At 43.2% G+C, this 24,507-nt stretch overlaps 1 protein-coding gene across 1 annotated transcript in view; it reads right to left on the reverse strand.

The window, feature by feature from the left end:
- Positions 1–260: 260 nt before the first annotated feature.
- Positions 261–24,507, reverse strand: part of rab8a (RAB8A, member RAS oncogene family) — a 44,964-nt gene continuing 20,717 nt past the window's right edge. Inside the window, exons 5-8 of the mRNA XM_059991810.1 lie at positions 19,380–19,469; positions 7,812–7,877; positions 4,770–4,820; positions 261–3,660 (exon numbers count right to left, since the gene is read on the reverse strand). Coding sequence (XP_059847793.1) covers positions 3,571–3,660; positions 4,770–4,820; positions 7,812–7,877; positions 19,380–19,469 — 297 coding nt within the window. The 3' untranslated portion in view covers positions 261–3,570. The remainder of the gene's footprint in view (positions 3,661–4,769; positions 4,821–7,811; positions 7,878–19,379; positions 19,470–24,507) is intronic.

Consider the following 24,507-nt stretch of genomic DNA (forward strand, 5'->3'; position numbering starts at 1 on the left):
CTTATGCACCACTCTCACAGTGTCACCATCAAACCACAATGCCCTGTAAAAGCAGAAGAGTAGGAAAAACACTGACTGTTCCACACCTGTCAAGAGGTTATAGCTGAAGTAACCACACATCACTTGCCACATACTGGGTCATGTTTCAAACAGCTCCTTTGCTATAAGTTATCTAGTTTTTGAAACTAGAGAGAAATTCATGTGGAAATTTGACCCTACAGAAACACAGTCTCCACTAGTACGACAGAAAGGCAGTTGAATTGAATGGAATGGCCATTTAATTCTGCTTTATTGATGGGGATCCATTTCATTGGGGACATGTCCTTCCCAGTGAGCACCCTTCTCTGGCTGTGTGACTTTCAAGATGCAAAAAAAAATTAACCAAGCAAGGCTTGTGGTGCTAACCAGGGACAATCCACTCTACTTGTTGGACAATGGCATCAATATTATCCATCAGCAAGGGCCTGCAACACAGTTGTTATTTAATGGTCACCACTAGTAATAAGAGCAAAGTCAAATTCATTTGGAAACTTGGAACCGTTTTCACATATTAGATACAGGTATAATCCTTTTCTGTTATCTGCCTCTTGAAACATTGAAAATATTGTTTGCTCTAAATGATGTGAAATATTATGAGAATTCTGCTTCTCAACATAGTTAAAGCCCACTTGAATCACTGAGTCCGGATGGTACATTAAATTCCAGGTGCAGCTGTAAAGTGATACCAACAATAAAATATATCTGTATTATAGTGGGAATTGAACAAACTGTTAATCTAACAACTATTACAATGCCACAGTCATCTTGGATGACTTACATCATGAAGTAATGACAAGATTTAAGGACTATGGGATTACGGGTGGTGGTGGGGGCAGGGAGATGGGGAAGAAAAAGACATTTACATAAAATTAAACTTTTTAAACAACTCAAAACAAACATTTGACAGAAGAGAATACTGTAAGATGACAAAATGGATGGGATTCAGGGAATATGGCCAATTCTAGCCTGAAAACTGCAGGTCACACTCCAGAAAGTGAATAAATAATTTCCTTTCAAGTGAGATCCAAAGTAGTGGAATCAGTGGATATCAAACAAGAATAAGAAATATTTTTAATGATTGGGGCAGTGACAGCTGGAAACTTTAGAGGAGCGAGGCCTTCTACATCCTGCAAAATGCCCCGGGAATTAACTTATTCACCTTAATCACAAGACCATTATATTTAGAAGGAGTAGGAAACAGAAAAACAGGTCTGCAAATGTCAGTCTATTCCTGACTGCTTGGAAAGGGACATTTAGAAATGCTCAGACTGGTGAACTCTGATGAAGTAATCAGCTTAGATATCCAAACAGGTGACATGATTCGCACAAGGCCAGCTTTTTGATAATTACATAGTTTCTATATTTAGGATTAAGGGATGCATGTCTTCACTCCTTCATCCAAACTACACAAAGTGCACAGTGAAATACAAAAGGATATTCTGGTTTCACCAAGTGCAGTACCTGCTAAACCAACTTGCCACATATATGTGGAAAAGCAGTTATCACTGTACACAACCATCTTTGTATCATCAATACAGGAGTATACTCCATTACTAATGCCCACATGATAACTTTAAACACCCATAGTGCAGGTCTTTAACCTTCAACGTTTAAGAATAAGCATTATGTTCAAGGGCTCTGAATAACCATGTACTCTTGGCTTTGTGGGTTTCCATTTCTGTGAGGAGATCTGACAGAGATACACTCATCTCCTTGATCACTGTTAGTGGGCAAAAGTGTGAAAATGGTATGGGAGGAGGTGATGCCAAATGTTGGTCAGAATAGAAGCCACCGTTCTCACTGTCTTTCTAATTAATAATCTAGAAACTAAAATTAACTTCATAGCTACTCATTGGTTTTAAAGGAATCAAAACATTACCATACCTAAAGCAAGTCTGTAACAATTGTCTTATCAGTAAATCCTGACTTACTAACCAATTTATACAGTGATAGGTACAGCCTGGCATGGAAATTTATAACAAAAAATGAGACAAACCACCTGGTGATAAAGTGTGCATAATTCTCATGCTCCACATTCAATTATTACAACATTGACAGCTCTTCAACTGAAAGTGCAATTTATCTCCCTGAGAGAATTTTACTATGTCGATACTCAGGTTCCAGAAATATACATGACGCTTATTAACAGAACCTGCCCATAGTGCATTACCTCTCTATTCTGCTAAACTGCTGATTCTTGCAGCCTGTGAGCTACAAATGAATCAGTTCTGGTCCACTTCTTGCAACCATGGACAGCACCCGCACTGACCTGTGGCTTTACGCATCTGTATTCAGGGAGTTTTCAGAACATAGTTCAGTAAGGGTCTGTCAACCGAGCAGTGCTGAAATGAAGTAATGGCTAATGAATAAGGCTATAAATAAATGAATGGCTAATGCAGCTCAGCTCTAATCAGGGGCTGGGATGGTGGGGGGAAGGGGTTTGTTTCAATCCAGGCTGCCCTGCCAACTCTTTGGTCTCAACCCCTTTGCTACATTCTCTACCCCTCAACAACACCCACCATCCCTGTTCTCTGGTCCTCAGTATACTGAACCTGCACTAATCGGTGCCACTTGCAGGGATAACCTCACAATATAGGCAATCATTGTTTGGAAACATTAGCTTTGGTTGATTCTGGCCGCTTGCCTCTGAAGCCCCAGGAAAGCAGAGCAGTATTGATGCGCTGCCATAGTAAACATCAGGAATAAAGGAAAAGTCTACCCGAAGATCCAATTTTTGTCTGGTGATTCAGGACAAAGTGCCCATTAGCAACACTTAGCTAAACCTGCCACAGATATAACAGTCACAGTGACACTGCTGCACTACATCGCCAGCAGTTTCAGCACACTGCACAACAATGAAAACCTAAATACAGGGAAAGCAATGAGACAAAGAATTCAATAGACATGGGAAAAGAAGTGATCAACTGAGCAGTTTTCAGCACCATAACCATCCACGGAACAGGTATACTTGACTCTCAGTCTGAAAACGGACGTTTGGACTACTCTAACCTTCTCATAATCATCACATCCACCAATATATGGACATTATACACTGGCAGAAAGCAAACAAAGCCCTTCCAGACATAGCAATGTACAAGGAGAGTCACATGTGAAGCAACAACAGTAGTAGCACATTAAAATACTGGGCTGCTGGAACAGGAAAAGGCGCAATGCTGATACCATGTTCACAACACGATCAGTAGGGAGAAACAAAGCAGGAAAAGCAGAGGGAATTAGAGGAAGCAGGATTGCTAGAATTTCACACAACTGCACCTCAATAGATTGGAAATCAGTAATATGGGGGGGGGGCTTTCCCAACAGAGTATTCTGATGTGCACATTTCCATCACTGAGGTAATCATCATTGGACAGGTCCTAAAAGCCAAAAACCTCAACTGTTTGGTCACTGTAAGTCTTTGACTGCACAACAAGGCTTGTCCAAAGGAAGTGTCCATCTGTACAAGAAAAGCACAGTGTGTGCACATTTCATTCAAGTCTGAAAGTGCTTGGACTTTTCCAAAGGCAGAGTTCATCACAGGAGGAGACAACGGAAGAAACTGCTCTTTTTCTGTTCTGAGGTGATTCGCACACCCTGGTTGCTGCCTTGTGGACTGTTACCTTCCTACATAAAAAGAAAAAAGAGTTTAGCCAAAGCAGTCACATCTCATCATATTAATACATTCAGCATTTAAGGTAATTATTTAAAAAACCTAATTCAGGTGAGTCACAGCCCAACTCAAACCAGCACCTCTCTCCCATCAGCAATAACCTCATTGTACATCAAACATGATAGCCAACTCTGTCTGCACCCTCCTGTACTCTACACACCTTAGCAGTCATTGCTGGACTTCTCCCCTTCTAGCTTTCTCTGCCTTGTTGACCAGGGGTGGTACAGTTAGGCCTGGGGCCAGTCCAGGACACTTGGGCACTGAGTAGAAAGAGGCAGCTTGATATTCCACTTGTGTGGTACAGCAGGCCTTCTTGTCACTGCAGGAGTCAGTGCAGTGGGGAAGAAAGATTAAAATCGCAGTGACAGAGGGGATGCCAGTTACATGAAAGTGGTGTAAGTGAAGGATAGTGATGGGGGAGGAGCAACTGACCATACAGCAATCAGCAATCACAGAAATTAAGAAAAACCACCAGGCATCCCTGTCTGTACATTAACAGCAAAGCAGTCAGCTACCCTCTACAGGCCTATTAAGCACAGTTTGTTCAAAGTGACATCAGCTGACAATTTGATGTGAATGCAGAGGATAAAACTCCCCATAAACAATCTCACTGGCAGAGCCAGGAAAAGTCCCTGTCAAGGATCATAGATGGCTTCCCCAGCACAAAGATTCATAGACCTCAGCTTACCTATCTATTTCAGAATTCACTAACCATAGACCCACTGCTTCCCTTTCATTTTTTAAGGCTACATAAGCTCAACTCATTAAACTTTGGTCAACTGGCTTAACATTCAATTCTAAGCGAGGGTCAATGGGATTTTTTCATTCATTTTAGGGGTCAGCAGCAGGGCAAGAGTTAGCATTGTGCCATGTGATGATGCCACTAGTGCTGTGCTGACAAGAAAGATGTGTAGAATTTCATGCATTTAATCCTACTCAGTCATACTAACTTTCGTGTCCAGTTACCAACTCACCAAAAGCAGCCCCTTAAGTTGACTACATGCTGAACTTGTCCTGGGTAATGAGCACAGAAAGGAAGGCAAAGGAGGTAAAAGACACTCACCAGCTTTTTGTCCATTTTTGTTTTTATGTCTCTGGCAAGAGTAAAAAATGCCTGAAACAGTAAACATCAGAATGGTCCATTGAGAAAGAATAAACAAAGAAAACTACAACTCAGCAGCACACCAGCAGGCACTGGTACTGCGGAGGTTGCACAAGATCTCCCTCTGAGGTCATGGCAAGTCACCTACCCATGTGCATACATGGTTTTACCCATGACTCTTCACGTTACTTTACAATTGTTCATCAGACCATTCCTTTTTGCCCCCATTCAGGATGTTTCCTTCTTGGTGGCCACTTCCACGTTTCCTTTGACCCTGTCACTCAAAAACTGACAATAATACTGCACAGAATCAGTTTGCTTCTACTCTAACAAGCTAATGTTGGCTATAGCATTGGCCCCAGTCATTGCAAATTTCTCACAATTCCTCAGCTCTTATTCTTTCCTTTGTTTCAGCCAACTCAAAACCCACCGTCCCCAATACCCATAGACTTCTACAACATAGAAGTGCTTTTTAACCCAACTGGTCCATGCCAAACAAGATCTCCATCTAAGATAGACCCATTTTCCAGCGCTTGGCCATTATCCCTTTAGCATAGCATAGCTTGACCCTATTGCAGCTCAGGGCACTCCAGAGTTCAGAGTTCAGTACAAAGCACTGCTTGTAAGCAGTTTGTACGTTCTCCCAGTGAACCACATACGTTTGAACTTCCTAGACCCTTTGCACCTTGGATTTTTGAATTTTCTCCCCATTTAGAAAATAGTCCACACTTTTCCTCCTACCAAAGTGCATGACCATACATTTCCCAACACTGTATTTCATCTGCTACTTCTTTGCCTATTCTTCTAATCTGCCCAAGTTCTTCTAGAGCCTCCGTTTCCTTAACACTACCTGCCCTCCGCCTATCTTCGTATTATCTGCAAAATTGGCCACAAAGCCATCAATTCCATCATCTAAATCATTGACATATAACAAAAAGAAGTGATCCCAACATTAAACCCTGTGGAACACCACTAGTCACCGGCAGCCAACAAGACTCCCTTTATTATCACTCTTTACCCCCTGCCAATCAGCCAATGCTCCATCCATGCCTGTATTTGTCCTGTAATGCTATGGGCTGTCGCATTGTTAATCAGCCTCGTGTATTGTAACTTTTTCCAAAGTCCTTCTGAAAATTTGTAAACATCCGCTGATTCCTTTTTTTTATTCTGCTTGTTACTTCCTCAAAGAATTCCAACAGATTTGTCAAGTAAGGTTTTCCCTTAAGCAAACCGTCTACTGGTAATTTCTTTGCTATTATTGTCTAGCTTACCTTCATATTTCATCTTCCCCTCCATGGCTTTTTTAGTTGTTTTCTATTGGTTTCTAAAAGCTTCCCTATCCTAAAACTTCCTACTAATTTTTGCTCTATTATGTGCCCCCCATTTGCTTTTAAGTTGAGCTCCTGTACTCAATGCACTGATTGATGAAGCCCAGTGTTTCAAACATCATCTTCACCACTTTGATTACTTATGATACCGCTTTCAGTGAACCACGTACTTATTCCCCCAAATCTCTCTGCTTTCCAGCACTGCCCAGCACACTGCTATTCATTATGAAACCAAATCTGAAGAAAAACTGATTGCACCCATTTTACAGTCGCAAAGTTTTAAGCCAAAAAGAGGTAGCTGCAGAGATAGGTCACAGCAACCGACAGTTCTGAAGGATGCCCGAGACAAACCGAACCAGAATTAGGTTTATTATCATTGTCTTTTTGATGTGAGATTTGTTGTTTTATAGCAACAATAATAAATGGTGTTAATGTATTCAAGAATTGCATCAGATCAGTACACATGACAATAATAAACCAATTTATTATTGGAACAAAATACCTTTTGTAATAAACCTCACCCCTCCACCCCCCACAATATGGGCCATCACCACTGCTGGAATTCTTTGCAAAGTTTCTACATGAAATCTCAGTCAAATGTCAGTGATAATAAACCGGATTCTGACTCATATGGACATCAGATGATTTTTTAAATCTCACTATTTAAATAATACCCTGCCAATATTTTTTTCTACCAAAGTAAATAAGCTCATTTTGCTATACTATATTCTACCAGCCATGCTTCATTCATTCACTTACTGCCCTGAAGTCCCGCTAACTACACAGGAGCTTGTAGACCCATACCTCAAGATTTAACAGCTTTCCCCCACTATCTTTATGTATTCAATTATAATAAATCATCAGGTACAAACTGTCTCTTCACTCCAAACTTACAAGAGTGCAGAAGGCAAAAGGAGCAGGAGATGAACAAGCAAGCCATATCTAAACTAACTATGTAGTTGTATGAAACATAAACAGGTCCTTCAGCCTGACCATGGTGCCATCCAGAGCCAGTCCTCTCTGCCTGTGTTTAGTTTCAAACTTCATAATTGTACCCACTTTACCACTTTCGCTGGCAGTTTGTTTCACATACCAAACACCCTCTGTATGAAAAATGCTTCAGATCTACTTTAAAAACTTCCCCTTAAACCTATTTAGAAAAATAGGACTATGGGTAACTCTAGGTAATTTCTAAAGTAAGTACATGTTTGGCACAACATTGTGGACCGAAAGGCTTGTATTGTGCTGTAGGTTTTCTATGTTCTATGCCCTCTCACTTTGACTTCACTATCTGGGGAAAAGACTGACAGTTTACTTCATCTAAGCTCCTCACAATTTTATATCACCCTCATTCACTCTAGGGAATATAGTTAAAGCCGATCTACTCTTTGTACGTAACTCAAGATCCCTAGTCCCAGTAACATACTTGTGAATCATCACTGAACTCTTCGGTTTAATCACAACTGCCCTATAATATGGTGACTAGAACTGCACGCAGAATTCTTTTGTGGTTTCTACATGTGTGCATGTTCTGTTTGTGACTACACAAACCAGGTGTTAGGTTACCAATCTAATAATTACTGGACCAGAATTCATCTTTCTAATGATAGAAAGTGTTTACATTAAAAGTATAACACAAAAAACAGGAAATGACCAGACAATAATAAACACTTACATTCTCCACATTTATATTTGCCTTTGCGCTGGTTTCCATGAACTTAATTCCATAGTCACCGGCTAACTGGAAAAGAAAGATAAAAAAATGTACAGAATGGAACAATGAAGTGAGGAACGGAGTAAGGGAGACATGTCTCAAGCGCTTAAATCTCAAGCAATCCCAAAATGCTTGAAGCACTTTCAGGTTAATTTTCAAGTACTTTAATTTTTAAACAATTACTCATGAGAGAGGATCATTCTGTTAACCTAAAAAGCAGAAATTGATAGTGTTGATTTAAAATAGTTATAGGTTTTCTCTCCACAACCAGCCAAATGTGATTTTTATAATATCACTCTTCAATTTAATTACAATTCAAATATTCCACTTTATTTTCTATTTACAAAGAAACTAATCAACTTCTTTCTCAAACTATTCAGAATAGTGTCATAGACCACCACAGCACAGAAACAGGGCCCTCAGCTCATGAAGTCTGTGCCAAACCATTAATGTGCCCAGTCCTATCACTTGGAATATGGCCTTCCATATCAGACATATACCCATCTAAATTTCTCTTAAATGGTTAAATTGACCCTGAATCCACTACTTGCATTGGTAGCTTGTTCCAGTCTCACCACCCTGAGTTCCCCTTAAACATTTCACTTTTCACCCTTAACCCATGATCTCTAGTTGTAGACTCACCCAACCTCAGCGGAAAAAAAGACTGCTTGCAATTACTGTATCTTTAATCTTCATAATTTTGAATATATCTATCAAATCTTACCTCAATCTTTTAAGTTCTGACATTCAACAATTCCCAATAACTCAAGTGTCCTTGTAACTTTTCTCTGCACTCCTTCAGTCTTATTTACATATTTCCTGTGGGTAGGTGACCAAAACTAGACACAATATACCAGATTAAGCCTCACCAGCATCTTGTACATAACATAAGTGAAGAAGGCTAATGGAATGTTTGCCTTTATTACAAAGGTAATTGAGTACAAGAGCAAGGAAATCCTTCTGCATTTGCACAGGGCCCTGGTGAGACCACAACTGGAGTATTGTTTACAGTTTTGGTCTCCAGGGTTAAGGAAGGATATCCTGGCTGTAGAGGAAGTGCAGCGTAGATTCACAAGGTTAATTCCTGGGGACTGTTTTACGCAGAGAGGTTAGAGAGACTGGACTTGTACACGCTGGAATTAAGGAGATTGAGAAGGGATCTGATTGCAACATATAAGATTATTAAGGGATTGGACAAGATAGAGGCAGGAAATATGTTCCAGATGCTGGGAGTCCAGTACCAGAGGGCATGGTTTGAGAACAAGGGGTAGGTCATTTAGGACAGAGTTAAGGAAAAACTTCTTCTCCCAGAGAGTTGTGGGGGTCTGGAATGCACTGCCTCAGAAGGCAGTGAAGGCCAATTCTCTGGATGCTTTCAAGGAGCTAGATAGGTATCTTATGGATAGGGGAATCAAGGGATATGGGGACAAGGCAGGAACTGGGTATTGATAGTAGATGATCAGCCATGATCTCAGAATGGCGGTGCAGGCTCAAAGGGCCGAATGGTCTACTTCTGCACCTATTGTCTATCCTAACTCCTGCACTCAATACATTGATTTATGAAGGCCAATGTGCCAAAAACTTTCTTTACAGCACTATCAACCTGTGACACCACTTCCAAGGAATTCCAGATCTGTATTCCCAGATCCTTTTGTTCGACTGCATTCCTCAGTGCTCTACTTCTCACTGTGTAAGACCTACACTGGTTGGTCCTTCCAAAGTCCCAGTGGCCACACATTTTAATTCCACGTCCCATTTCCATTCTGATACGTCTATCCATGGCCCCCCGGTCCTATGATCCTTTCCCTTCTCCAGATCTGTATCACTTTCACCAATCAGCTTTCCAGCTCTTAGCTTCATCCCACCCCCTCCGGTCTTCTCCTATCAATTCGCTTTTCCCCCTCCCCCCACCACTTTCAAATCTTTCCTTTCAGTTAGTCCTGACGAAGGGTCTTGGCCCGAAACGTTGACAATGCTTCTCCTTATAGATGCTGCCTGGCCTGCTGTGTCCCACCAGCATTTTGTGTGTGTTGTTTGTATTTCCAGCATCTGCAGATTTCTTCATGTTTACACCTAACACTTGTCTGCTTTAAGTTCCATCTGCCATTTTTCCAGCTGGTTCAGATTCCGCTGCAAGCTTTGATAGTCTTCCTCACTATCCACAACATCTTCAATCTTGGAATTGTCCTTTGTTATTCAAATAACAAGCCATGGGTAACAAAGGACATTAACATAGAACATAGAATAGTACAGCACATTACAGGCCCTTTGGCCCATAATGTTGTGCCAACCCTCAAATCCTGCCTCCCATATAACCCCCCACCTTAAATTCCTCCATATACCTGTCTAGTAGTCTCTTAAACTTCACTAGTGTATCTGCCTCCACCACTGACTCAGGCAGTGCATTCCACACACCAACCACTCTCTGAGTGAAAAACCTTCCTCTAATATCCCCCTTGAACTTCCCTCCTCTTACCTTAAAGCCATGTCCTCTTGTACTGAGCAGTGATACCCTGGGGAAGAGGCGATGGCTGTCCACTCTGTCTATTCCTCTTAATATCTTGTACACCTCTATCATGTCTCCTCTCATCCTCCTCCTCCCCGAGCTCCCTTGATCTCTGATCATAATCCATACTCTCTAAACCAGGCAGCATCCTGGTAAATCTCCTCTGTACCCTTTCCAATGCTTCCACATCCTTCCTATAGTGAGGCGACCAGAACTGGACACAGTACTCCAAGTGTGGCCTAACCAGAGTTTTATAGAGCTGCATCACTACATCGCGACTCTTAAACTCTAACCCTCGACTTATGAAAGCTAACACCCCATAAGCTTTCTTAACTACCCTATCTACCTGTGAGGCAACCTTCAAAGATCTGTGGACATGTACCCCCAGATCCCTCAGCTCCTCCACACTACCAAGTATCCTGCCATTTACTTTGTACTCTGCCTTGGAGTTGGTCCTTCCAAAGTGTACCACCTCACACTTTGCCGGGTTGAACTCCATCTGCCACTTCTCAGTCCACTTCTGCATCCTATCAACGTCTCTCTGCAATCTTCGACAATCCTCTACACTACCTATAACACCACTAACCTTTCTGTTGTCTGCAAACTTGCCAACTCACCCTTCTACCCCCACATCCAGATCGTTAATAAAAATCACAAAAAGTAGAGGTCCCAGAACAGATCTTTGTAGGACACCACTAGTCACAACCCTCCAATCTGAATGTACTCCTTCCACCATGACCCTCTGCCTTCTGCAGGCAAGCCAATTCTGAATCCACCTGGCCAAACTTCCCTGGATCCCATGCCTTCTGACTTTCTGAATAAGCCTGTGTGGAACCTTGTCAAATGCCTTATTAAAATCCATGTAGATCACATCCACTGCACTACCCTCATCTATATGCCTGGTCACTTCCTCAAAGAACTCTATCAGGCTTGTTAGGCACGATCTGCCCTTCACAAAGCCATGCTGACTATCCCTGATCAGACCATGATTCTCTAAATGCCCAGAGATCCTATCTCTAAGAATCTTTAAGAACATCCCGAATGCGAAAATGAGGGCGTTTAGAGATGGAAATAGGGAGGAGCTGAGGACAATACAGAGGGACCTGAAAGCCAAGATCAGGGAGGCTAAAGACAGGTATAGGAGGAAGCTTGAGTGGAAACTCCAGCAGAACAACATGAGAGAGGTCTGGAGTGGGATGAGGGCCATCACTGGGTTCCGGCAAACTAGCAACAGAGGAGCTGAAGGCAGTGTGGACAGGGCCAACAAACAATCTATTCTTCAACAGATTTGACCCTGTGGCCCCTGCCCATCCCCCACGATTCATCTGTTGTCAGCCCCCAACACATACTCCACTCTTCCCTCCTATGCCTCCTCACAGCCCCCCACCCTGCCCTCATGACTACACCCCTCCCCCACCTGAAATGTCTCCACCCAAGCAAGGCTGCAGGCCCGGATGGTGTCAGCCCCAAGGTGCTCAAAGCCTGTGTCCCCCAGCTAAGTGGAGTACTTCATCATGTCTTCAACCTGAGCCTGAGTGTCCAGGGGGTTCCTGTGCTGTGGAAGACAACCTGCCTCGTCCCTGTACCGAAGACCCTGTGGCTCCAAAGACTACAGACCGGAGGCATTGACCTCCCACATCATGAAGACCCTAGAGAGACATGTTCTAGAGCAGCTCCTGCCAGTGGTTAGGCCACACTTAGACCCCCTCCAGTTCGCCCACCAGCCTAGGAGTTGAGGATGCCATCGTCTACCTGCTGAACCTTGTCTATGCCCACCTGGACAAGCCGGCGAGCACTGTGAGGGTCATGTTTTTTGATTTCTCCAGTGTGTTCAACACCATCCGCCCTGCTCTGCTGGGTGAGGAGCTGACAGTGATGCAGGTGGATGCTTCCCTGGTGTCATGGATTATTGATTACTTGACTGGCAGACCATAGTATGTGCGCTTGCAACTCTGTATGTCAGACAGCGTAGTCAGCAGCACTGGGGCTCCACAGGGGACTGTCCTGTCTCCCTTTCTCTTCACCATCTACACCTTGGACTTCAACTACAACACAGAGTCTTGCCATCTTCAGAAGTTTTCTGATGACTCTGCAATAGTTGGATGCATCAGCAAGGGAGATGAGGCAGAATACAGGGCTATGGTGGGAAACTTTGCCACATGGTGTGAGCAGAATCATCTGCAGCTTAATGTGAAAAAGACTAAGGAGCTGGTGGTGGACCTGAGGAGGGCTAAGGCACCGGTGACCCCTGTTTCCATCCAAGGGGTCAGTGTGGACATGGTGGAGGATTACAAATACCTGGGGATACAAACTGACAATAAACTGGACTGGTCAAAGAACACTGAGGCTGTCTACAAGAAGGGTCAGAGCCATCTCTACTTCCTGAGGAGACTGAGATCCTTTAACATCTGCCAGACGATACTGAGGATGTTCTACGAGTCTGTGGTGGCCACTGCTATCATGTTTGCTGTTGTGTGCTGGGGCAGTAGGCTGAGGGTAGCAGACAACAACAGAATCAACAAACTCATTCGTAAGGCCAGTGATGTTGTGGGGATGGAACTGGACTCTCTGACGGTGGTGTCTGAAAAGAGGATGCTGTCCAAGTTGCATGCCATCTTGGACAATGTCTCCCATCCACTCCATAGTGTACTGGTTAGGCACAGGAGTATGTTTAGCCAGAGACTCATTCCACCGAGATACAACACTGAGCGTCATTCCTGCCTGTGGCCATCAAACTTTACAACTCCTCCCTCTGTGGGTCAGACACCCTGAGCCAATAGGCTGGTCCTGGACTTATTTCCACTTGGAATAATTTACTTATTATTATTTAATTATTTATGGTTTTATATTGCTATATTTCTACACTATTTTTGGTTGGTGAGACTGTAATGAAACCCAATTTCCCTCGGGATCAGTAAAGCATGTCTGTCTGAATCATCCACAAATTTCTTGATCCAGATTACATATTATCATCCAGATTGCTGACTCATAGATGACAAACAGACTCAGCACCACTAGTCACAGTCTCCAGTCAGGAAGACAATCATCCACAACCACACTCTGGCTTCTTCCACAAAGCCAATGTCGAACTTTGAATACTAAGTGACTGAATATTCTTGACCAAATTCCCATGCAGTATCTTGTCAAAGGCCTTGCTAAAATCCATGTAGACAATATCAACTGCCTTGCTTTCATCAACTTTCCTGGTAACTTCCTTGAAAAACTCTAAGATTCTAAACACAAGAGATTATGCAGATGTTGGAAATCCAGAGGAACACACACAAAATGCTGGAGTAACTCAGATTAGACAGCATCCATGGAAATGAATAAACAGTTGACTTTTGGGACAGTTGAAGAAGAGTCTCGGCCTAACAAGTCAACTGTTTATTCATTTCCACATATGCTGCCTGACCTGCTAAGTACTTCCATATTGTGTGTATTTTTTTTAGAATATCACACATTTCATCCCAGCCGGAAAGTCCAGAGCATCTGCTCTAAGATTTCAGTGTCAGCATCAGTATGGTTAAGAAAAGTGCACTGCATTAAAAGTGTACTACAAAGATTGATGAAATTAGAGTATTCATCAGCACATGGAAATGTGACATACTTGCCATCACAGACACAGGGTTGAAAGGAGAGTGACACCAGCAGCTCAAAATTTCAGAGTATACAAGTTTCAGGCGTGATAAGCAGGAAATGTTAAAATATTCATTAGGAAGATCATAGCAATACTCAGACAGGATGCCTTCAAAAGTTTCTTCCAATGAGCCCATATGCATAAAATTTGAAAGTAACAAAGAGTAATCACTTACTTACTTACTTATTGAGAAACTGCACAGAATAGGCCCTTCAGGCCCTTTGAGCTGTGCCACCCAGCAATCCCCAGATTTAATCCCAATCTAATCATTGGACAATTTACAGTGACCAATTAACCTAATGGCTGGTACATCTTTGGACTGTGAGAGGTAGTCATGGGGAGAACGTACAAATTCTTAACAAGGCAATGGCGGGAATTGAACCTGGGTCGCTGGTATTGTACAGTGGTGTGCTAACCACTATGCTACCATGTCATTATCATTTTGCAACACCCCCTCTCCTGGCCAGGCAATTAGGGGACAGAGGAGCAGATACGTGAACAATCCCCCTCCACAAATAAAAATTGCAAATGCTGGAAATCCAAAAATAATGACAGTGCCATAAGTACTCAGCATTTCACAACTTCTACAATAATTTGCCTCAGTTCTCACACTCACACATGCTCCCATCCCTCCTTCCTCACCTTCCCTGTAGCTTAATGCACTTCTTTTGGTCTCCTTCCCTGTTATGATGAAGGGTCATCGAACTGAAATGTTGACTCAGTTTCTCTTCCTATATACGCAACCCAGCCTAATGTGAACTTTATAGATACACAGACAAATGACAGATGCAATTGGGTTATCATTGTGGCAGATTTTAACTCTCAGTTGATTGAGAACACTTCAGTGTGAAGGCTTGGTGGAATTTGTAAAGTGTAGCGATACAGAGCTAGAAACAACGACACGCATACCAACAAACTCCTGCAGGCCTTTGACTGTGTTGGGCCGGGCAAAGTGGCGGATCGCGTCTACCCTGGCAAGCAGAGGTGTTGCCCCATCTTTGGTAATCCTGTGGCCCAGGAAGTCGACGGTTTCGAGACCGAACTGGCATTTGGCTGGGTTGATTGTGAGGCCGAAATCACTCAGGCAGGAGTAGAGCTGGCAGAGGTGGGACAGATGCTCCTGACGACTACTGCTGGCTATGAGGATGTCATCCAAATAGATGAACGCAAAGTCCAGGTCGCGTCCCGCCACATCCATTAGCCGCTGGAACGTCTGTGCGGCATTCTGAGGAATTCGAACAGGCCAAACGGGGTGATGAGTGCTGTTTTGGGGATGTCTTCAGGGTGTACCGGGATTTGATGGTATCCCCGGATGAGGTCTACTTTGGAAAAGATTCTTGCCCTGTGCAGGTTTGCTGCAAAGTCCTGGGGTAGCGGTCTGGAGTTGTAGCCTAGTTCAGTCTGCAGTAGTCGCCACATGGTCTCCGACCCCCGGCTGCTTTGGACACCATGTGCAGGGGGGAGACCCATGGACTGTCGGACCTCCGTACGATTCCCAATTCCTCCATCCTCTTGAACTCCTTCGCCAGGTGGAGCTTCTCCGGGGGGAGCCTTCATGCGCGGGCGTGGAGGGGTGGTCCCCGGGTCGGGATGTGGTGCTGTACTCCGTTCCGTGTCTGGGCCGGCAACTTGGCTTCACCAAGGGAGAACGTCTGGAAAGTCTCTGCATGTACCAGTCTTTTCCCTTGCAAGTCAACCAGCAGGCTGTGGGTTCGAAAGAAGTCTGCTCCCAGGAGTGGCTGGGCCACAATGGCCAGTGTGAAGTCCCATGTGAACCTGCTGGCACCGAACTGCAGCTGCACTGTGCACTGTACACTGTGTTGGTCCATATCGTGCTGCTGTTTGCGGCCCTCAGGGTGGGTCCTGGCTTCCTGTTGCGGGTGTTGTACCCCGTTAGGGGTAAGCCGCTGATTTTTGCTCTGGTGTCGACCAAGAAGCAGAATCCTGACTGTTTGTCCCAGACGTATAAGAGGCTGTCCTGGTGGCCAGCCGCCATAGCCATTAGCGGCAGCTGGCCCTGGCCCTTGCAGAGTGGGCGACAACGGCGGGCTTCTGTGCCCCACCGCTGGTGGTAGAAACACCACTGTTCACTGTCCTGCTAACTCCTGCCTCTTTGTTGTGTGCACCCCCCCTGCCGGGCCTGGTCTGGTCTACTGTTGGGCGTGTGGCTTGTTAATCTGACCAACAGACGCTACGCTCTCCCTCTTGGCTCTCCAGGGCACGTCTGCTCGGGCCGCCACCTTCCGGGGGGGGGGGTCACTGAAATCTGTGTTGGCCATCAGCAGACGTATGTCCTCGGGCAGTTGCTCTAGGAATGCTTGCTCAAACATGAGGCAGGGCTTGTGTCTGTCAGCCAGGGCCAGCATCTTGTTCATTAATGCTGACGGCGGCCTGTCTCCCAAACCATCCAGGTGCAGCGGTGGGCAGCTTGCTCACTCTGTGAGAGGCCAAAAGTCCCAATGAGCAGCGCTTTGAATGCTTCATATTTGCCTTCTTCCAGGGGCGACTGTATGAAATATGCAACCTGGGCGGCTGTCTCCTGGTCAAGGGTGCTCACCACGTAATAGTAACACGTGAAATCAGAAGAGATCTGCCGAATCTGGAACTGGGCTTCTGCTTGGCTAAACCACACACGTGGTCCAGAAAGTTGGCAGTTTTAGCGAAACTGTGTGAACAGATGAAGAGTCCGTCATCTTTGGTCCAAATCCTGTTTGGACCGTCGGAGTCACCAACGTAGCGATGTACTACATACAGAGCTAGAAACAATGACACGCAGTCGGTAAGTCGTTTCGAGACTAGTTTATTCAAACTTCGCGGCGCTGGCTTTTAATCCCTAGCTCCTGCCCCCTCCGGGCGGAAATGACATCATAAGTGCATTACCAAAGTCTCTCCTCGCGCGCGGGCTATTTGTGAGCTGGTTCGCTTGTGCAGAAAGTGGGTCGCCACAAAAGCACTGTCTACATCTTGGGCTAAAGCTCTACATCAGGACTTCACTGTAAAAGATAGATGCTAGGCAGGAACTGCAGTCCCTTGTCCAGTTCTACTCAGCGCAATTGCATGGATGTGATAGCACTGGAGAGGGTGCTGATATTCAAATAAGATGGAAAATTTGAAGTTTTGAGGAGATCATTAAAACTACAGTTTTTTTTCCCTGTGATTAAATACTGATCTAATGGGAATATGAAAATTCCCAATTCTGTGCACAGGTTGGATCTATTTCCTTTAGCAGTCAGACAGAAACAGAATAAAGAGGCAGAGCCATTTGAAAATAAATTTAGTCCAAGACTAACGGGAATTGCCTCACTGCCTGAAATTCATAGCCCATTTATACCTGGATAATCTGTAACCTGCAAGAGCTGAGACACAAAAGGGAACCTAATTATCTGAGTCTGGTAGCATAGAGACAGAGTAAATTTCTTTCTGCATGGAAAACCTGATAATTCCACTACTCTGCCTCTTCTCCCTATTCTTTACTGTCTATTAGGTTCAGTTAAATACAGCTAGAAAGTCTCTCAGATGTTCTCAGAGTGAAGTCCTGATAGCATTGGACCAACGTTTGTAACCCAGTTACCCAACATAGAACTGCCACTGAAAGTGAGGGAATTCCATATACTGTTAAGAACCACCAAGAGTTACCACTGATGATTTGAAAAAGTGCAAAACCTGGACAAAAATATTGATGGATATTAGTGAATTCAGAATGATATAAAGACTATGGATACTATGGATCATGTAGAGAAGGTTACCAAAGTATACAGTAGGATATAGATCAGTTGCAGAGAAATGGCAGATAGAGTTTAATCTGTCCAAATGTGAGGTGTGGCTGATTCAAGATGAAATGTAGAAGGACTGTAATCTGTAATGACAGAACACTTTAATAACTTTGATGGAACCAAGAGGTCCAAGTCCCTAGCTCCCTGAAAGCAGCTGTGCTGGCTGACAGGGTAGTAAAATGTAAAATGTCTTTATACAATTTTGAATTCATTGTATCAACAATTGTAAGCTCTCCAGGCCCAGAGGCAGCAAGCCAGTCCTAAATTCTGATGCCCCTTCCACTATGCTTCACAGTTAGGATGAGGTTTTGGTATTGGTGTGCAGTGCTCTTTTACCTCCAAATGTAGCAGTGTGCATTTCTGCCAAAAGTTCAACTTTTATTGAAATCTCAACTGTCCACAGAACACTGTCCCAGAAGATGCATTGCATGTTTGCTTTTATTAGTCAAGGCACTAAGATAAAGATTTGGGAAGTTATGTTGCAGCTTTACAAAACTCTGGTTAGGCTGCATTAAGTTTTGGTCACCCTGTTTTTGGAAGGATGTGGTGCCTTTGAGAGGGTGCAGAAGAGCTTCAGCAGGATGCTGCCTGAAGGCTATGAACTATAAGCAGAAGTTGCACAAACTTTTTTTTTAATCTCTGAAGTGGCAGAAGCTGAAGGGACATTTGATAGAAGATTATAATAAGAAGTATATAGTGCAGAGAGCAGATACCTTTTTTTACAAGGTTTGACATGTCTAAAACTAGAGGGCATCCATTTAGAGTGGTGGCTGGGGCTGGGGAAGTTCACAGGAGATTTGACAATTAAAAAAAAGTATTAGCAGAGAGTGGCAGAGCCCAAGATCTGCTGCCAGGGCAGTGGTGCAGATAGATACCATAGGGACGATTAAGAGCTTCTTAGCTAGGCAATTTAATGTGCAGAGAAAGGAGGGACATGGATGTTATGTGGGCATAAAGGATGAGTTTATTTAAAGTACTTTGGCATAGATCATGGGCCAAAGGGCGAGTTCCTATTCTATGGTTTGCTGTTTCATCAATCAATAGTTGGGAAGTTGGAAAAGGGGCTGATGGGATTGTTCCAAAGAACGGTCCCCTCCTATATTGTAAAACAATATGAGAAGTAAGTTGGTGGTTAGTTTTATATATAAGTGGGAACTTAAAGACATATCAAGATGAGCAATCGGGTGCAAAGGCTGAAAAGTCAGGCAAGGGCAGGAGGATAGCACTGCAGCCCACTGATAAACCACAGCATGCTCATTACTTAAGTCAAGTAGAGATGACAAATGTTACTGGTTAAAATAAATATAACCATAACGGCTACTCCAGATCTGCTATGACTAAAATAAGTTAATAATTTGTGGACTTACCTCAGTCCCATCTCCGAAGGATACAGACAAAGCTGTGGAGATATTAGGGGATAGCTACAAGATTTGTTTCAAATGAATGCATTTGGACCAACCTTGGATAATCAGATCATCTAATAGTTTACAGTACAGGCAAAACATTAAAGAAACTATTCAAACTTGTGCCGAACACTGTCACAAACAGAGTACTTTAAAACAAAGCCCAGGCTTCCCGTAACAAGGCAGCAGTGGCAGCTCCAAGGCTCCTACCTTCTCTCCACGTTCTTTGCTGACTTGTCTTTTCTCATTTACATCACACTTGTTCCCAAGGATCATTTTCTCTACATCTCCTGAGGCATGCTAAGAAATAAAGCAAAGAACCTATAATGAAAAGGTCACAGCTAAATTTGCTTTTCTAACCTTCCATGCAATCCAGCACGCAATCCATTCTCCCACACACTGAAAGCCATTCCTTGATGGTATCTATTTTGTCGACATTAATAGTTTATTCCAAATAATTTTGTGAAATAGATGTCACAGTTTCAATGAACCAAATTATTAGTTTTGGTAAAATGGGATCTTGACAAATCACTTATCTAAACAAAATATATCTGACTATGTAATCCCAACTACAAAATTCAATTTTTCTTAATCCTTACAACCATTTTCCACAAGAGAACCATTTAATGTAACCTCTACAATATCATTCCAACTGTCATTAGGCTTTCACCTTTCCCACAAGGAGAGTACAGACCCTTTGGTCCAAGATATTGTGCTGACATTTTAACCCACACTAAGATCAATTTAATCTTTCCCTCTTACATAGCCCTCCATTTTCTATCATCAGCATGCATGTCTGTTTCTTATGCCCCTAATTTATCTGACTCTACCAGAAACCCCTATTGGAGTCTGTAAAATACATAACTCTCACATGCTCTCTATTCTTTCCTCTAATCACCTAAAAATTATAACCTTTTGTATTAGCCATTTCTGTCCTGGCAAAAAGTATCTTGCTATCCAATCAAATGCCTCTCATCATCTTGTACATTTCTATCAAGTCACCTCTCATTCTCCTTCTCTCCAAACAGTCCATTCAATCTTTTCCCATAAGCCAAGCTCTCTAATTAGGCAGCATTCTGGTAAATCTCCTTTGCTCCCTCTTTAAAGATACCACATCCTTCCTATCATGTGGTGACCAGAACTGAACACAAAATTCCAAGTGTGAACTAACCAGGGTTTTATACAATTACATTACTTTGGGTCTTAAACTCAGTCCTCGAATACCAAATACCAATACACCATACACCTTCTTAACCATCTTTATCAACTTGCGTGGCAACTTTGACGACTATGGACATGGACCCCAAGATCCCCATGTTTCTCCAAACAGCTAAGAATCCTATCATTAATCCTATATTTTCCCTTTAAATTCTACCTTGCAAAGTGAATCACTTCACACTTCTCAGGTTGAATTCCATTACCACTTCTCAGCCCCAGCTCTGCATCCTGTGAATGTCCCATTGCAACCTTTTATAACAACCTTCTACACCAGGAATTTTCAACTGGGGTTCTACGAGAGGTTATTAGGTCTTCCGCGAGAGATTGTGATTAAAAAAAACAAACATTGCTGTTTGAACTTTGTGTGACATGTAAGGCTAGCACGCAATGGTGGGCAATGATTGAGCAGCTCCGTTAACAATCATTAGAGGTCTCTCAGCCCAGTACGGCAGTGTGCAGTAGGACTGTGTTTATTTGGTTGTCCATTCTCAATTTTCGACATGAGATAGGGGAGGCCAATAATTGCACGGAGGGGAGGATGGTAGGCTATGAGAGTGAAGTACATTTTCTGAGCATTGAATGGGCTCCCCCAACTTGGGCTGTGACATCAGTCTCTCGCTCCCGAGTTACCTCCCACAACTTCTCTCCACAACAAACTCCACTGGTGTAGTAGAAAATTGGAAGAAAATTTTAATTCTAAAGGAGGAATTTTTATGAAGGAATCTACACTATCCACAGTTCATCAACCTTTGTGTCATCTGCACACTTACTAACCTATTTCTGCATCCAAGTCATTCATAAAAATCACAAGGAGCAGGGGCTCCAGAACAGATTCTTGAGGAACCCCATTGGTCACTGACCTCCAGGCAAAATATGTTCCATCTACAACCTTTTATAGAACACAGAAAATCTACAGCACTTTACAGGCTCTTCAGCCCACAATGTTGTGCCGACCATGTAACCTAATCTAGAAGCTGCCTAGAATTTCCCTACCGCATAGCCTTCTATTTTTCTAAGCTCCATTATCTAAGAGTCTCTTAAAAGAACCTATTATACCTGCCACTGCCTCCTTCGCTGGCAGTGCATTCCAGGCATCCACCACCCTGTGTGAAAAACTTACCTCCGACATCCCCCTTGTACCTACTTCCAAGCACCTTAAAACTACGTCTCCTTGTGTTAGCCATTTCAGCCTTGGGAAAAAGCTTCTGGCTATTCACATGATTACAGGTAGTCCCTGAGTTACGAATGTCCGACTTACGGACAACTCGTACTTATGAACCGAGGAAGGCAAACTCTGTCCACCATTTTAGGTCAAATCGTGACGCTGTCCACCATTTTAAGTCTTTGCCATTGACACTGTGTTGAGTGTTTAACTTTGTACTTGGCTTAAATTTTTCTTAGTAAGATTCACCCTGACCCCGCCCCCCCCATTCCGGTCAGCTGGTGGCGCAGTGAGATCAGCACCGGGCTGGAGAACGGAGGTTTCTGCGTTCGATCCAGTGACAGACCGCTCCCGTGCCAGGTTGATGTCGAGCTCGCAACTCGACCTTGTAAAAAAAAGTCACCTCCAGTTTAAATTCCCACGTGGAATATTGTGGAGGATCAAATACCCAAACTCAGCATAGGCCCCACTTGTCCCATTTAACCTGTCTCAGTGCAGAGGTCCTTAGGACCCAGCAGACATCGGGACCCAGTCGAGCTCAAGAGCCGGCAGAGGTTGGGACCCACTGCTCGCCGTGTTTCTGTTCCATTGACGAGAAACGATTGTGATTGAAAATAAAGTGGAAATAATAAAGCATTTGGAAAGAGGTGAAACGCCATCGGTCACTGGAAAAGCGTTAGGCTACAGTCAGTCAACGATCGGAACAATTTTAAAGGATAACAGATAAAGTGAAAATAATGGAGCATGTGAAAGGCCCTGCTCCGATAAAAGCTACAATTATTACTAAGCAACGTAGTGATTTAATTATTGGAATACATACGTTTCTTAAGTGTTTTATATGCATAGAAAGGTAAAATATATACTATATACTAAGATAAATGTTTGACTAACTGATGCTAAATAATACTGGATGTACTTGTTCTGACTTATGTACAAATCCAACTTAAAGACAGACTCAGGAACAGAACTCATATGTAACCTGGGGACCGCCTGTAATGGGCAAGTCAATTCTGTATCCACACAGCCTGGATCAAACATGCCTCCTAACCTTTTGAATGAATCTTTCATGGGGAATGTCATCAAATACATCAAACCCAGTGCTCCAGCTTCAATGTGCTTTGTGACACCCTCAAAATACTCAGTCAGACTCATGAATCATGAACTGCTCCTCACAGTCATGTTGATTATCCCTCATCAGACCATGCACTCCCAAATGTCTGTAAACCCTATCTCCGAGAACCTTGTCCAATAATTTGTCCACCACTTTAGTAAACTCACTGGCCTATATTTCCCAGGGTTATCCCTACTCATTTGCTACCCTCCAATTATCTGGTACTACTCTGGTAATGACATTTCAAATGTCATTAGAAATGGGGATGGTGCCGGAGGATTGGTGTATTGCTCATGTTGTTCCATTGTTTAAAAAGGGTTCTAAGAGTAAACCTAGCAATTATAGGCCTGCAAGTTTGACGTCAGTGGTGGGTAAATTAATGGAAAGTATTCTTAGAGATGGTGTATGTAATTATCTGTATACATAGGGTCTGATAAAGGAACAGTCAACATAGATTTGCGTGTGGAAGGTCATGTTTGACAAATCTTATTGAATTTTTTGAAGAGGTTACAAGGAAAGTTGATGAGGGTAAAGCAGTGGATGTTGTCTATATGGACTTCAGTAAGGCCTTTGACAAAGTTCCGCACAGAAGGTTAGTTAGGAAGGCTCAATCGTTAGGTATTAATATTGGAGTAGTAAAATGGATTCAACAGTGGCTGGATGGGAGATGCCAGAGAGTAGTGGTGGATAACTGTTTGTCAGGTTGGAGGCTGGTGACTAGTGGTGTGCCTCAGGGATCTGTACTGGGTCCAATGTTGTTTGTGATATACATTAATGATCTGGATGATGGGGTGGTAAATTGGATTAGTATGCAGATGATAATAAGATAGGTGGCATTGTGGATAATGAAGTAGGTTTTCAAGGCTTGCAGAGAGATTTAGGCCATTTAGAAGAGTGGGCTGAAAGATGGCAGATGGAGTTGAATGCTGATAAGTGTGAGGTGCTACATTTTGGTAGGAATAGTCTAAGTCGGACATACATGGTAAATGGTAGGGCATTGAAGAATGTAGTAGAACAGAGTGATCTAGGAATAATGGTGCATAGTTCCCTTAAGGTGGAATCTCATGTGGATATGATGGTAAAGAAAGCTTTTGGTATGCTGGCCTTTATAAATCAGAGCATTGAGTACAGAAGTTGGGATGTAATGTTAAAATAGTACAAGGCATTGGTGAGGCCAAATTTGGAGTATTGTGTACAGTTCTGGTTACCGAATTCAGGAAAGACGTCAACAGAATAGAGAGAGTACAGAGGAGATTTACTAGAATGTTACCTGGGTTTCAGCACCTATGTTACGGAGAAAGTTTGAACAAGTTAGGTCTTTATTCTTTGGAGCGTAGAAGGTTGAGGGGGAACTTGATAGAGGTATTTAAAATTATGAGGGGGATAGATAGAGTTGACGTGGATAGGCTTTTTCCATTGAGAGCAGGGGAGATTCAAACAAGAGAACATGAGTTGAGAGTTAGGGGGCAAAAGTTTAAGGGTAACACGAGGGGGAACTTCTTTACTCACAGAGTGGTAGCTGTGTTGAACGAGCTTCCAGTAGAAGTGGTAGAGGCAGGTTTGGTATTGGCATTTAAAGTAAAATTGGATAAGTATATGGACTGGAAAGGAATGGAGGGTTACGGGTTGAATGCAGGTCGGTGGGACTAGGTGAGAGTAAGCGTTCAGCATGGACTAGAAGGGCCGAGATGGCCTGTTTCCATGCTGTAATTGTTATATGGTTACTCCAAAGCCAATGAGCACACAAAGATCACCACCCAAAGCACAGCAACATTTTCCCTTGCTTCCCATAATAATCGGGGAATCTGTCCTAATTGTTTTTCCAAAAGTTCTCGCACATCCTCTTC

Source organism: Hypanus sabinus, chromosome 16, assembly GCF_030144855.1.
Source record: "Hypanus sabinus isolate sHypSab1 chromosome 16, sHypSab1.hap1, whole genome shotgun sequence".
NCBI lineage: Eukaryota > Metazoa > Chordata > Chondrichthyes > Myliobatiformes > Dasyatidae > Hypanus > Hypanus sabinus.